The 16,927-nt window shown below is 34.5% G+C and overlaps 1 protein-coding gene across 5 annotated transcripts in view; it reads right to left on the reverse strand.

The window, feature by feature from the left end:
- Window positions 1-16,927, reverse strand: part of JAKMIP1 (janus kinase and microtubule interacting protein 1) — a 155,277-nt gene that overhangs the window by 32,000 nt on the left and 106,350 nt on the right. For 4 of the 5 annotated variants that reach the window (XM_071556829.1, XM_071556825.1, XM_071556828.1 and 1 more), the window contains 6 exons: window positions 12,022-12,150; window positions 10,651-10,779; window positions 8,538-8,621; window positions 4,715-4,777; window positions 3,476-3,574; window positions 407-508 (listed from right to left, as the gene is read on the reverse strand). In XM_071556829.1, the coding sequence (XP_071412930.1) occupies window positions 407-508; window positions 3,476-3,574; window positions 4,715-4,777; window positions 8,538-8,621; window positions 10,651-10,779; window positions 12,022-12,150 (606 nt within the window). Of the gene's footprint in view, window positions 1-406; window positions 509-3,358; window positions 3,575-4,714; window positions 4,778-8,537; window positions 8,622-10,650; window positions 10,780-12,021; window positions 12,151-16,927 lie in introns of those variants that run through there. The other variant, XM_071556830.1, reaches the window with a different exon arrangement.

Consider the following 16,927-nt stretch of genomic DNA (forward strand, 5'->3'; position numbering starts at 1 on the left):
GCAAATAGCTAAAGCATATTCATTCAACAAACTAAATGCTTCACTAAACTGAGTGTAAAATAATAGCTGAATGTCATATTTCTGGACTTAAATGAAAATATTCAATATCAAGAACAACGTACTGTAGTAAGCCTGACAATGAATCATATCAACATTCACATTCTTCCCTAGACCAAATATAAATTATTTTCTTAGACCAGCCTTCATTTTCATTGAGCAACTTCTGACAGACTACCAGAACATATTCTTATTAAACTCTTGCCCCAGTTAGAAACATCTATATTACTAATTTTATTTTTTTTACATTTTCTTTCCTGCTAAATGCCAAAAAATTTGTTCGGATATTAGGTTGGTCATTCCAAAAAAGTTCCTAGCCATCCAACTGTTTCTAATGCTCTGCATATACCTTTATTCCTTCCTGATGACAGAACAGCTGAAGTGCACTTCCATTGTTTTCAGGGAAGGTGGTTATATGAAGATTAAATGCTGGCGATCTTCGCTCTCTCTCCTGAGGAAAGATTTGTTTAAAAACAACATATGTGATTATGTGTAAACATTTCTTCCCCACCTTTACAAAACATATATTAAACAGGCATATTCCTGTTCACATTCCAAATATATGGTATTTCCTCTTACTTTTACCATATTTGAAGAACTTTGGCTTTAGCTAAACACTAAAATGGTGTTAGCTGCCAACTGATTCCACGCAGTTTCTGCAAAGCGACACAAACTCCACAGCTGCAGGAAACCCTTGCAAGAGTGGCCCTAATTGACTGGAGTCCTAAAATACTCTGAGAGTTTTTATGTTGACTATAACCTTATTCAATTATCACTTTCTCTCATGGAACAAACAATCCATTTAGGAAGAAGAAACTGCATAAAAAAAAATTTAACTCCATGATGAAATACTATTATCACTGAAGATTTTCTCACTAAAACTAAAGCTGGTTATCAGCAGCTCCTTGTTTATTATACAGTCAGACTTCTTCTTACAGCACTTAAAATCTCCATTTGAATTTACTGCACAATCCAGGATGTCAGAATATGTTGAATAGCAGCACTATTCTAGTTATGATGTTCTTTATGCCAAAACTAAAAATTATAAATTCCCATTTATCTAAAACTGTAGTATTTCTAAAACTTATCCAGTCCATCTACTTGACATTCATGCATTTCTTCAAAATACCAACCTATTATTTCTTCAGAGGCAGAAATAGAGTAAAATGAACAAGCAATTTTACTTAAATTAAATTTTAATGTGCTTGTGAAAATGACTGGATTGAAGGCTCTGGGAAACCAAGGCACTGGGTCTTACTCTGAATTCTCTTTGGCCATGGGAACACAAGCAAGAAAAAACAAATTTTATCTCCATATTACAAGAGGAGGCTTTGGCAACAACAGCTTCATTTTCTGAGAGGCAGTGCTATTGCAAATATTTTAGTTCCTATGACCATCCACAAGTTGCTCCATTTTCTAAATCACAAAATGAGGTGCTTTAATTGATATGGCAGTTAGGCTGCATCCATTCACTTAAGCAAGTTACAAAGCATGGCAAATCTTCATTAACTAGGTTAAAACTAATTTGAAACTACAAGGTAGAGAGCAAACTCTCCATAGTCTATGATTTTCCCCCTCACAGGCTTTATTTTAAATAACATTTACGTTAACAGCCTAATTCTGAAATGAGCTTACATGACTTAGCTGTTGTAATCCCAAACCAGAAGCTTAATTCTTGTCCAAATTCAGTCATAATTTTATATATTGTTAAAAATTAATCAGTCACAATGGCATTAAACTCACCTAAACTTACTTGCATTAAATGATAAACAAATGATTGTTTTCTACTTTAGCCTAATTTCCATCTGAAATAATTTAATCGCCCTAAAAATATTGTCCTGATTACCAGAAGCACTGATGCTTTTCCTAAGCACTGCATTGTCAGTCACATTTGTGTCTACATGCTTGCCTACTAGAGAAAAAAAAAATCTTTTCTCATAATTACATGAAAATACTTCCATTGTTATTCTGCGAAACAAGTTTTTAAAGCTTTGGCACATGACAAAATTCAACATATCCCACTGAGCTTTTTTTGATGTGATTCTTCCATGTGATAAATACATAAACGAAGGATGTACTGAAGATCATTTGTTCTTTTCCTAAGAAATTTTTTTCAGATTGTTTTACTTCTAAGAACACTTACACTTTAGGAAGCAGTTTCTAGTGTAACTGCCGATTCAAATGCTAAATTTTTCTGTATTTCACTTTACAGCTCTTTAATAAAATATAAAGATATGTATTACAAAGCATAGTTATTTTTCTGAGCATCTACAGAAATTCTAATAACCTAAATGTGAAATTTTGAATATAATCAACTACGATATCAAAACATATGACTGAAAAGGGATGAAAAAGAGATGAAGAAATGTCAAAGACAAAAAAACCATCCACATAACAGGAAGACATGACATTTTTATCTTTATCAGAGAAGTTACACATGCCAAAATCTTTGGTGAAACGTGCTGGGTGATAAACGTTATGGAGGAGCGACCATGACAGGTTTCTTGGAGAGTTTATTCTGAACGGTGTAAAGAATGCTGATGAGTTTTGAAACTGAACAATATGTGATCAGGCAACACAACCATGTGACAACTGTGCACACACACAACTAGTTTAGTGTTACTCAATTTGACACAAGCCCAATTTATGAGGTGAGGAGAACCACTGTTTGCTATTGTAATCACAGCCCGCATGTTATCAAAGTATAAATTTGTTTGCTATAGGCAACATATTAGTTTTACGTACAGAAGGTGCACTTTTGCTTCATAACTTTAACTTCATCAGAGGGGTTTTTTTCATTTTTCATTGATTGAGGCCAATTATTTCCAGTTCATGACCAGTTTAAACCATTAGAAAATGATTTCAGGTAAGAAGAATTCTTTCAAAGCTACTAAAGAAATGTGGGGTTTTTAAGATAAAATTATTTCATATGAATGTGGTCAATCTTAAATCAATAGAATTTAAAGTAATTACACGTTGATGTGATGGATGTGTCAGATCTTTAGTCAGATCACTGCATGCAAGATGTGAGGTGTGTTAATTTAATCAATGCCAAGCATGGCTGTAGTACACATACCAACTGATTTTACATGCAGGAAAGGAGCAGTTATGGAAATGAAACAAATAAAAAAGGCAAAATATTGCAAAACAAAATATTTTATTAGATTAAAACCAAACTATATGCAATTTATATTAGCTATATTACATCTTTATAAACATTAGTGAGCATTCTCTCCAAAACACATTAAGGCAGTGGCATCAATTTCATTATCCCAAGATACAACATTTAAAAAATAGATACCTAAGTGACTTCCCTTAAACATGCACCAGACATCAGTAATCTTTACAGGAATTTCAGCTTGGGTTCAAACATAATTTCTGCTCCATTTGAGAGTTTGCAACAGAGAGAATCTCTTACTTCAAGCTCTAGCACTCTGAATTCTAACAGCTCATTCTGGTCTTTTGCATCTTGCATCTCATTCTTCAGCTGATGCTCTTCTTGTTCCATTCTGTAAATCTATGAGACAAATACGACATGGTTAAAACCCTGTAACTACTAGAAAAGATACTGCACAGAGTTTAGACAAAACTTATTTCAGTTTCTCATTACATGTTGGGCCATCTCTTGCAGATAAAGAAGGAACATCACAGCAGAAAGTATTTTTGAGAACTGTCAGCAGAAAATGGTGAATGTTCTCTCAGAACAGTAAGCTGGAAGTAGCATGGAAAGTGATATGAATATTATATCTCAGTAAGTTAAGCAATACCAGCTTTCTTTTAAAATCAAACAACTGAATCTGAATTACATTAACACTTGGGTAGACTGTCCTTATTGTCTTTGCCTAACTAGACACCGACCCTTTACAGTACATCAAAGACAATAATGAAAGGGCTTTAATGCCCATTTTTTAATTTTCCAGAACTGTCCTAAGGGGCACTAGCAATGACAAAATAGAAATTCAAAACTGATTATTAATTATGTCAACTAATAACTCTCGTCTACTGTCTAGTTTCAATGGGTTATCTTCTCTTTGCAAGAAACTAAACAGAAGTGTAATATTTGGCATAATGTACTACAACATTTATAATGCCCATATAAGTGTCTGAATAAATTAAATCTGGCTCTACCTACTTTTAGACATGATTTTTGCCTTGGTTATCTTTTGTATTAAGCTACTCATTAAAAAAAAATAATTCTCTGATTTCCTGAGTACTACCTAACTTCCCACCAGTATCAGTGAAGAACAATTCAGATGTTTAGCTCTGAGTGCCCCAAACAGTAAACACAAGGAGTCTTAAATCAACTAGTATCTTAATGCATAGAAAAACTGTAAAAAGGGGAAGGTTGAAGGGAGAAGGAGATTTTTTTTAGTGATCAGCATAATAATAATCTTTGTGTAACTCTGTGTTTTGCAGGACTAGGAACATCAGCCAGCTTGGGATCTACAGCTGGCTACACGCATAACTCCACAATAAAGAGGAGCTTCAATTCCTGAAGAGTCTAAAGGTATATTGTTCCTTTAATCAGAGACATTAATTTAAATTTCTCTTTCTGATGAGAAATAATGTAAGGAATTTCCTGTTGATGATCAAGTGCTTGGTACATTCAATGTCTTTTATGATAAAGGGTAGCAATGATGAAAATATTCCAACATACCTTCTCTAGCAACTCCTGATTTGTTCTAATTAACAGCTGCTTTTCTTCTACCCATTTTGAATCCTATGAGGAAGAAGAGGATTAAATATATATATTTGGCTAAAGAAGACAGATGAACGACCACAATAATTAGAAGATTTCACACATCATTGTACTTTCAAGTATAAAATGGTCACACACTGAAAAATAAAGCTATCATAAATATTTCCAGGATATATAGCATTTTATACTACAGTGAAAATAAAAGTTCCTTTCATTTCTTGTTGCACAGTCTCTTTTTTCCTAATACGTTCCAGCTAAGCATATACTTCAAAATCTTTACATGTAGCAATTGTGGGTGACCACAGTTATATCATACTTTATGTCATTTTAAAAACATTTATTGACTCAGCTAAACTCTAAACTATTTCTTTCCATTGCAAAGGTTTGGGAACTTTCTTGCAAAATCATCCCATTTTGAGTGGTGCAATGCAAATCCCAAGGGAGAAAGGAAATAAAAACATTTAATTATCCCAAATTACTGAAAATAAGTTTCAGCAATATACAGTTAATTACCTTCTACTAAAAATGTGAGAATCTGAGTAATACACAGTGTTTGTGACAAGAAATTCAAAGCTGTTTTGGAAGGAAAGTAATACAACATATTCTGTACTCCATTTGAAAACTGTATTTCTAATTGATCACTTGTTCCAAAGCTGATCTTTCTTTTTATGTTTTCCCATGGCTTCAAAAGGCCTCATCAAATATCCTTTTGAAGACCCAAGCTACAAAACCTCACTGCTGGCCATAGCTGAACATTCAGATTTAATGGATTTTAACAGCCAAACTAGCTTTGTTCTGCCTGTAGAGAAAACTATTTACATAACCTTGCTCATATTGCTCTAAGTTTAATAAAACAATATCCAACACTTAATATGCCATGCTATCTATAGACTGAATTATCTTCTAGGTTCGAGGGACAATTTATTTAAAACCCAAATGCATTCACTAAAGAATTAAGGATGATACATTCTTTGTCAGCAAGGTATTTGCACATTGATGTGGCACAAGAAATCAATGAAATCTGGAAATCCCAACCCATGACACAGTCTTAAAACATCAACCAAAATACCTGAAACATTGTCATATGGTATTTACTCCAATTAGCATTTTTTAAAAAGTTTAATGTTAGTTTTTCTACCTACTTTCTGCTACAGTTCCATATTCTACCATTTTTTCTCCTTTTCCCACTCATAGGCAAGAATGCACAAGTGCATTTTAACTTTCATAGGATAAAAAAGCTCTTCAAGGTTGGACTGGATGATCTTGGAGGTCTCTTCCAACCCAACTGATTCTATGATTCTATGATTCTATGGTGCTGTAAGAATAACATACTAAAATGCGTACTGAAAAAGTATTGCATTTGCCATAAATTTTTGAAGCCAATGAAAGAAATGTTGAAAATAAAATCCGATGTCTAGCTAACATTTAACGAGCAATTTACTGAGGTCAAGGGATGAACAAAGAGTTGCACACACAGACATAGGGTGGATATCCCAATGCATGGATGTGGTAAAGGGCAGGTTCAATAGTTGCATCAGACCTGCAGGTTCAACTACTCCAGTTCACACAGACAGAATAAACAGATTAATTTGTTCTCTTGATAATTAACTTTTGTGTCTTTCTTGATGAAGTCCAACTTGACTTTCTGTAAAAAGCTGAGCTCCAGGGGAATAGTATTTACACATCAGATCACAGAGAGCTGAGCATTCATCCATCTGGCACATTACATACTCCAATAGTTTTAGATTTATTATTTACCATTATTAATATTTTATAAGAATTTTTTCACTTAATATAAATTTTCTTATGCATGCACCACAATGTACCTTCCAGAAATGGATTGTTAATTTTGTTTTCCTTCTGGCGGAATACTGAGAAATCCAACAGCAGAGGCATTAAGAGGGGCCACTGACAGGTATTTTGAAATTACACATGAATTATTATAAACCAAGCTTCACATAATTTTTTAACAATAAGATTGTAATCTCCTGCTATGAATTTGACTTCAGGGAAATTGTGAAGGTCTTTGTTGCTTCTGTTTCCTAAAGCAGTAAAGCAAGACTAAAGTCTTCTGGAATAATACACTTGAAGCTTTTGATTCATTGTTTCCTTTACAAAAGCACTTTAGGGACTGGCTTTCCAAATGTTATTAAATCATTACCACTACCATGACCATCTAAATTACAAATTAATAATAAAATAAATTTTTAAAAAATCACATAGTGCACAAATAATTCAGTTTATCATCACAACCATTTATTTTGTTGAATGTAAATACTAACAGGTGAGGAGAACCAAGCAGGTGCCATAGCTCCCAGGAAGACACTGTGACCCCATCTATGGAAAGCTAATGCTTGAAGTACAAACCAGCCCACTGGAGACACCACCATACTGCTCCTTGTGACATCCCTGTTCACCTTCTCAGGATTACTGAGAGATACAAGGCTGAAAATGTGGTTCTGAATCTCAAAGTGACAACTAATTATGTCCTAATTTCCAGATATACCTTTTTGACATAACATTCTTGAAGAAAAAATCACAGAAGTAATTCCTTACACGTGTATCCAAGTTCATTTATCTTATTTACATACACAGTACTTACATTATACACTGTAATAGTCAACTATTTTCATAATGTTTTAGACCACACAGCACTTGACCTGCAGCACCTTTCTCATCAACACACTAAAATAGCAGCAGCAGATCCTCGACAAGTCTTTGGTTTCATTTATTCTTCCAAAACCTCAGTGAGTCGTCATTTTCAGATTGACAACATATTCTCTGTTTTTGATAATATTGGATTTATGTGGAATTCACTAAGCAAATTGTGATTTGTGTGGAAGGCAGCATAAATGACTTTTGCCCTTAATTTGAATATGGTCCCTAAACAAAATCTTACAGAAAAGTTTTTTTACAAAGAGCAAACCATAAAAATAGTGATATCATTCACTTGGCATTATAGATTGTTATTTGTTCAATGCTACAGGATCATGGGTTTTTGAAATGCATATCTATAGATAACTCTATCTTATTATCATAAGCTACCTGCAATTTAAAAATTTATTTCAAACAATACAGCAGAAAATAACATCTCCCCATTTTCTTCAATGTGTTCCAGCAGTTACACCACTGAACAATTTGCAAATGTGTGCTTATAACTCTTAATCAGACTTTCTGAAGATGCCAGACACTATTAAATATGCATCAGTGGTCATATCTTTGTCATGTATTTACATATATTATATATACTGAGACATAAGGCCTGCATGATGGTTTGGGAATTTGAAAGCAGTTGGGTCCTCCAATAATTTAAACCCAGGAGAGCAGCACCACAGGTGGCTTCCAGTAAACCTGACTCAGTGACTCATTTCTCTAACATGTTAGAAGTTTGGGTTTTTTGAATTTTTCCATGCTATGCAACAAAAATATTCTCCAGTACAAATATAGAGTATTTATTTCATGGGATTTTATAACAAATATTAACAAAATGGAAAACAGGAGAAAGGCCTTCACCAAATGACAATGGGAACAGAATTTACAATGAATGTAGATGTGGTTATTTCGATACTATGTTTGAGCGTATTACATGTTAGACAATGAATCTGTATGACATTTTCTTAGACTGGAAAATACTTCCCTTTATTTAAGCAATCCATTGCTGCAGTTACAATTAAGCCACGTCATTCACACGAACACACCAGTAAGCAATGAAGATGGCAAGGGCACCACTGCATGCAGCCGAGAAAATGATGTGGTAGAGGACATTAAGAGAGCCTTTTACCTGTCCTTTCTCGATTAGAGCTTTCTCCAGGTCCTCAATTTTTGCCTGACACCTGAGAAGATCAGCTTGCAGTTGTTCACGAGTCTGGGGGAAAAAAAATCAAGAAGTGTGTGTATGCACATGCACATCCAGGTAGATAAGCAGATTTAATTACACACAGAATCAAAGTAAAGATACTTTCCACTGCTTTATGGGCTGTCCAGTCAGCTTTTAATGTTTTTTCAGTAAATAAATTGCTTTTGTGTTTATGTTACAAAATATTTAAAGCTGTCAGTTTTACAGGATTTCTTCTTCCTAGCTTAGAAAGATGTTATCATCACATATTCAGTGACAAATCTCTTCCCAAGGGGAAAAAAAATTAAGAACTGAAAGAGCTCTAAGAAGTTATTCATAAGCTTTAGTAACTCAAGGCAATGGGGAAAAAAGGGACAAGGGAAAAAGAGAATTGTATTAAGCACTGAAAAAGGCCTTCAGGTGAATAAAATATATTGACCCCAAATAATTTAAATATCCCATAAATAGCACACACTGTTCAGTTCTCCCCATTCTACATAAATATTACATTAACTATTACACTACAGAAGGTATATAGGGGGCACAGTAGGTACCCCCAGCAATGCACTAAAAGGAACTGGATCATACAAGGTACTAAACCAAAAGGAGGTAAAACAAAGTATATTTCTGGAGACCCTTAGTCACTGAGATTCCTTGAGCTGCTGCAAGTATTTTTCCCATCCTACTTCAGGTACTTTTTCACCCAAACAGTTAAAAAATTCCTACAGGAATTTCCTTCTGCATCTTTAGGTTCTTGTTTACCTTAAGCCTCATCTAAAAATAACAGGAAATGTTCACCCCACCAGAACGTTAGGCCCTACAAAATAAAGCATGCTTTCTGACTCACTTAAAAGGTGGATTTGCAGGGATGTAACTAAACAGATGAAAATGCCATTAAAAAGAAATAGCAACAATTTCCAAGTCTACAAAAGGGACAATTTGCAAATGTCTACAAAATAAAATCTTAAAAAGCCCATGAAGACAGAAGAAATACATAATGGTCTCTCCTAAGTTTCAAATACATGACTGCACCCAAAATCATACTTTAATAGTAAATGGAATTACACCTTTTGTCCCAATTCTATCTTGAGAAGTGATCTCCAAAGTCCTTACTGCTTTCCTTGACTAAGTGTCCTACTTAAAAAGAGAGTGTCAAAAGTGACTAGGCTTTTGTAAGATGCTGAGAACTCTATCAAATAAACCCATAAAGCAGTAATTCTACTATTATAAGAACTGTATTTCACGGGGGGGGGGGGGGGGGGGGGGGAAGAAAAGAAGTTAAAGAAGTTTAGACACTACAAAGAACTTTGAAAAAAAACCCATAGAAAAGTTGACCCAATTTAAAGTAAAGCCTGAATTCTCTAAATACAGGCTCTGAGGAATAGACTAACATTTTAAGCTGTAAACAATTCCTGATAATGTCAGGTAGTCTACACTCTTCTGCAACTTTTATATGGAAAGCTTTGCTTATTAACACCCAGAAAATCTGCTCCCACAAGCCTACAGTTTCTAGACATGAAAATACTCAGCAAGTGGATTTTAAAATGTTTGCCATAACAAAGGGTGTGGATGATACAGTGCACATGTTTGCCCAATAACCACGAATATAGAATTTTGCAAATATTTCATTAATTGTTCTAAATAGTGGAACAATTCAGCTAGTGGCAGCTCCTACCATTAAGTTGAGTTCTTTCCCACTAGTAAATTTTTAATACACTCACGTGATGAAAGTACCTAAGTACCTATAACAACCTATCCTGCAATTCATTTAAGATCATCATGTCACTAACAAAATTTCAGGTTCAACTGTGATATTACTCTTAATAACACTGTCTTACTACCGAAATCTTTAATATATTATCCACACTAGAATAAAATATAACATCTTTGTTCTGATCAGACCAGACTGATCTAAATTGTTGCCTTAGTGATAACATCTAATCCTCAAAAACATTGTGCTTTGCATTTCACTGACCTGTAAATACACCTCCTGCCATTACAAGTTGTTTGAGCTTTTACAATTATTTCAGAGTTAAAGGAATTTCTGTTAAAAAATTACCCTTGCTTCTCTCTCTGCATCCAGGGTTCCACCGACTTGCTCCTGTAGCAATGCATATGCTCTTTGCAAAGCCTGATACTCTCTTGTTAGCTGGCAGAACCTCAGTTCAGCTTCTTCTTTAGGTGTGCTCTTCATGAAGAGGGGGGGAAAAGTGGTTTTGTATAAATATATATATAATAATGGGTTTGTCTATATAGACATACTCACAAACATAACAAGCAACACAACTCATACTGAGTCTCAAAGTTTAATAAAAGTTTAAAATTCTGAAGCAAGTGGAAAGGAAAGGAAGGAAGAATGATGAGCAACTGTCTTTACTATATAATTTCAGGACACTACATTACAATATAAAGCAGCAACGTATAGAAATGGAAAAAACTTTCTGGGGAAAGACGAGGGGAAACATTTTTATGCTCCACTCTCTTCAGCAACTCCAGAGCCACAGGAGCTTCAGAAGGGGCGCATTCTACTTGTCATGCACTCCATCCCTCCCTCCTTACATTTTTTATTTACAATGCCAGAGTAAAGCACACTAACACAAAAGTTACATTCCAAAAGTCATAAGATGTTTTCTTAAAATTATTTTTTTAACATGAAGTATTTATAAAATTTTTATTTTCTTTGAATTTTGAGTAAATGACTTTAACACTTAGACGGTCTTTCCTATACTGCTGAGGATAAGAAATGTCTTTCCCTTTAATAAACTTTTGCTCCAGGAACTCGAGTTCCAAGGAAAAGAGATTACAATATTATTAGATATTAAACCAAGTCAAAAAGGAAGATTTTTTTGGCTGAGGAGTATTAGGCACACAAGTTAGGTTCATAAGTTAGCAAACAAGAAAAAAAGAGCATCTAATTCATGCTTTGTCCTCATGCCCACAATCTTCTAAAGTAGGCCAGCAGCACTATATATCACAGATTGAGACAAAACATCTCAGTGGGTATTTACTACATATGATCATTTAAGCCTTCATGAACTGCAAAAGCCTTTCTGAGTACTGTGAGCAGAGGAAGAAAATCCTAATTGTATCAAAACAGTCAAATAAATCAAAAGGTTGAAATGAAAACTGTTGTCTAAGAACTACTGGTTTTTGGCAAAGCAGTGAACCTATTCATTTTCTTTTGACTGATAACAAGGAGTTTGAGAAAAATAATTTTATTTCTCAGCCCAATATCTGTAAAATCTGTCAGGCAGAATATTATCTTATTAATTCTGTTGTGAAGTGTATATGTTACTGGACTTGAAAAAAAAAAGCAATTCTCTGCCAAATCTTTCACAGTTCCTGTGGAACAACAACTGAAAGAAAAGTTCATGTTTATACCTCAGTGTCAATTTTTGATAGAACTTAAAAGCAAATCAGTGCTACTTACATCTTCCAAATCTTCTTCTGGTGTTGCTGGTGTCCTATCTGTTTTATCTGTGTTGTATGAAGTTATAGATGATGTTTCTGAATCAACAGATTCTTCATCAAATCCAAAAAATGTCTCCACAACATGCCTCTGAAAAATTCGGGTTTTTTAGTCATTACCAAAACATTTGTAAAACCCCAATGACTCAGTAAGCAGGAGCCAAGGTCTTCTCTGATCAGTTTAGTATTTACAAATAAAAAAGGTTCCATGGTAAACACTTGTTCTCTGGTTGAAAAAACTACTCTTTCAACATCATTTGTGCAAGAACCTCCAAGAGCTGAGCTGCACATAGCACTGGGCAATTGCCAGTAGAATAATGCTTTAGCAAAACTATAAAAGCTAACCATCAAAATTACACGGGTCTTATAAGATTCACAGTAGAGGAATGCAACAGCTATTCAGAAGAAAGCAAGTCAGTGCAATGTGCCATGTAAGACGCACAACCAAAAGGAAAAAATTATTCTGTAGACCAATGTGGAATGAATTTAATTGTTCAGAGTAATTGAAAAAAAAAAACAAAAGAAGAAAGATTAATTTATAATAACTATTTTGCAAAACCCCGCTTAAAAGTATAAACTACTCCTTACCATTTATTTTTTCAATACCATTATTTTGAATTTTTTCAAAGAGTTTGCGCCAATATTAAGATTAATCAAAAAGATGTGCCTGGGGAAAAGCAGCATTTCAATGCAGATTTAAAAAACTTTAAACAATGTTATCACTTACATGCATGCTTACCCAAAATTAGAGAAAATGAGTAGTCAGTGGAAGTGAATAGTACAATGTGAACTGCAAAAATGGGATATTATATATAGAACATCAACATTTTAAAAGATTCCCTTTCCATCAATTTCCTAACATATGCTCAGAAAGCAGGAAAGTTCCATGGAAATTCCACTGTTCAAAAAATGATTTTGTTTACACATTTAATTACAAAAAACAGTTTTTCAGGTACTTTTCCTTCCAAAATAGCAAACATTAACTGTTATTAGAAAGTATAACATTTTACACCACACAAGTGTTCTAATGATCCAACACAACCTCAGGGAAGCACGAAAATTAAGAAAATTTTTTAAAAGAGTGTTGCTGGAAAAATGGAGTCAGGTAATAAAGCATTCCAGATAGGGAGACTAGTGGAAAAAGGTGGCCACAAGAAGATGAAGAAAGATCTCTCAATCTATCTCTGTATTTTTTGTCACTGCTTTATGCTGAATCACAAATCTCGATGTCCCAGTTTGTTGTTCACTTTTTTAAAAAATATCAATCACAGGTTGTATGTGAGAAGATAATAGTTTGTTCATTAAAAAAGTCTAGAGGATTAAAAAAGTTATTAGTAGTTATTAATTCCAAACATCATGAATCCTGCACTTCAGCAAAGCCAAACTCGTCAAGTGCAATTCTGAGCTATCAATTTATTCAAGATACTTAAAGGTTTCATTTTATCTGTAATGCCCTATCTCACGATAAAATTCAAACGTTTTCCTTACTCTGCCATCTTCTAGACTTATCTAACTCTAGACACTTCTCTAGTATTTTTACATAAGTACTGTCTTCACTTTCTCACAAAGCCCTGTAATGCTTACTATATTCTTTTGGCTCAACACAGCTCTCATCAACAGCCAAAATGCTCTGTCTTGATTTAAGTGGAACCATAAACCCAAGGCTGCAGGTGTGCCTTAGTGCCTGCATGTGCCACCATGTGCTCCACTTACAGCCTGCAGCCCTGGTCACCACAGTGCCACCATGTCACAGCCTCTGAGGCCCTGTCCTGAATCACTTAATTGCTGCACTTGAGATGAGTCCTTCAACCAGTACTTTAAAAATTTCATTAGGACCACGTATTTAGATGAACTAGTTCTAATAACATCTCCTTTTGAAAAGATGTTATGCACACAAAAAACTCCCACAAAAACTCCAAAAGCCACACCTTTTCTAAGTAGACTTCACTTATCAATATGCATGCAGATAAATATGATGCAGCACAATAGGTAAAGAGTTTCCAAGCAACCTTTAGAAACAACTTTCCTTTTGCAAGCTAGAGACCACTACTTCACGTATTCAGAAGAAAAGGATCACAGTTATAGTGCTACAGTGCTGCAAAGACACAGAACTCTTTTCTCAATTGTTTAGGAAGCACTGAGATCCTTTCAACAGGCTATGTCTACGATGCTTAAGACAAATAGTTCCCTGGGATAATTCACTCTTTTCCTCCAGCATTCATCAGTTCACCTTTCTGTCCTACTTAACAAAACAAAAAACACAGAGAATGGGTTTAAGCTGTATTCTAAAAATATACTTTTCCAGAAAGTTAATGTGTTGCCTCACACATGAATTACAAACATTCCAGATTTCTCTTTCATAAGTACAAAAGTGTAATTAGTCCATGGGAGATGGCCCATTCAGCATTTCTCCAGCACTGAATACTGGTTACAGCCTACAACCAACAGCAATACTACAAATAAATACTGGAAGCTGAAAATCGGGCTAAAGAAATGGTGCTACCTTCAAATTGTAATGGAGAAAAATATTCAATATGAGCTGTGAGCTCAACTCACTTTCCTGGCTCCAAACTGAACCACAGATACAGTTTCATAAAGATGAAGGCAGACTTTATGAAGGTAAAGAAGATGGTGGCAGGTAAACAAAACCCCAGGGATTTTAATGAAAACTGCATCCTAACTTTTCAGTGCAGTTGTGCTTTAGTAAAAGATGCTGGGAGCAAATGCAGAATAAAGCTTCTCACAGACTATACGGATACTTCTACATCCTGCTCCTCTGCCCACACCAGCTTGCCTGTGGGGCTCAGAACCACTATGTGCTTTGGAGGAGCTGAGCCCAGGACAAGCAACGCAGACAGACAAAGAACAGCTGACCCTGCTCATGCCTCCTACTTCAAGGGTGTTTGGCCTCAAAAAAGACAAATACACTTGAGCAAGGCTCAACCAAAACCCACGACAGATTATTGTCTTGAAGACAGACAAAGTAAGTAAGTGTCAATTCTTGACTTTGAAAAGGCTGAGAGAAGAGACTTCTAAAAGGTGGAGAACAAAACTCCAATTTATTGTCATATATATGGCAGGGAGAACCCAGTACCATGATGGTCAGCAGCAGCTTAGTTAAAATTGATTATAAGACATATCTATGGGATTTTTTTCTGCTATACCTCTGCTATACAGTCACTTAGACAACTCAGCTTGAGTGTGTGTCTTCCTTTCACCCTGCAGGCACACACCCACACAAGCCATTTCAAGGAGTGAAATAAAATAGCAAAACAACAGTGGGTTTGATTTTACATAAAGCTATATAGGTTTGAGAAGATGCTTAAAGCAATGACATTACTGTGACAAAAGATATCACTTCTTTAAATTCATTTTTCTAGTAGCAAACAGAGGGGAAATAATTTGCATATATAAAAAAGTACATCACTTAATTATTAGATGTGAGGGAATAATGAAAGAAAATTGTATTTCCCACCACACCAAAAAAAACCCCAACACTTAAAGGAGAGTTAAAAGTCAAAACCTGTTAAATGCTATACAGACTGCCTGTGATATTTGGAGTTAAGAGTGAATCACTTTTTTTTTTTTAATGTTTAATGATTCCTTCCTTTTTAGAGAAGCCATACATTTATCACTTTGTGGAGCAAACACTTTCCATGGCATTAAAGATACACTATTTAACCACTGCATATTACTTGCACATGTATGAATGGCTTCATGACATAATTACAAAATAGCCATGTGTATTGTTGATCATCCAGTATCTGAAGCAACTAGTTACAAGAACTGATTTACAGCAAAATCAGAATAAATTAATTGGCAAGGGAACAGCTGCAGAGATAGAAAAAAGGGGGGAAAAAAGACATCTGAGTCAGACAGTTGTTAATAAACACTCTAGTAAATAACAAGGCATCAATAAATACACCAACTCCAAGGAGGATTCCATACATGGCTCAAAAGCTGAATCACAATAGTTTTTGAAAAGTATATAGAAATGCACAATACTCGCTGGACTTTTGTAACTAAACACTACGTAAATTCAAGTTTCACTCAAACTTTCCTCAGAAATGGGAACATTCTCAATAACTCAGAGATTCTTTTATATTCATTTGTACATTTGTTATTTTTAAATCACAACTTCTTAACTGAGAAAATTGTCATGCAAATTGCTGAAAAATTCTGATTCGAATTCTAATTTCCACTGAATATTGCCATACATTTAATAGTAAGTATTTTTCATGTAGATTTATATCAATGTTTTCATGTAATTTTAAAGTAAAATTATGCATTAGGGTTTTATAACTCAAGTATTAATGCTTCTACTGAAGAACGGTGCTCAGTAAACATCAAAGTTTAGAATGCCATAAATCAACAGTGACACTTAGACTACATTATATGCAAATTTCAATATAATCCTATTTCTCTGCTGCTTAAATAATTTCATTTTACATTTAAATATCTCATTTTCAAGTACTTAATCGAACATGATGGAAATTATCCAAGATATATTTCCTTGTAATACATTCAGATGTGTTAATCAGAGGCTTCTTACCTTCATGCTTATATGTCATTTCTTGGCAGCCAGAAAAATACAGGCAAACCAAAGCACAGAGGCACAGAAAAAAAGAAAAATATAAAACAAGAAATACAAACTCCATCACACCAGTGTGCAGGCTTCCCACTATCACAAATACAGTTTACTCATTAAAGTTTAAATAACAACACAAATCTGTAGAGTCCTGAAGTTTCCAAACAAGCTGGGCAAATATGTTTTACTTTCAAATGCTTGACTCCATCAGTCATGCAATCACTGCAACTCCATTCTACATGTCAAAAATAAACAAAACATAAAAAACACTGTTTCCAAA

Source organism: Pithys albifrons, chromosome 5 (genome assembly GCF_047495875.1).
Source record: "Pithys albifrons albifrons isolate INPA30051 chromosome 5, PitAlb_v1, whole genome shotgun sequence".
Classification (NCBI taxonomy): Eukaryota; Metazoa; Chordata; class Aves; order Passeriformes; family Thamnophilidae; genus Pithys; species Pithys albifrons.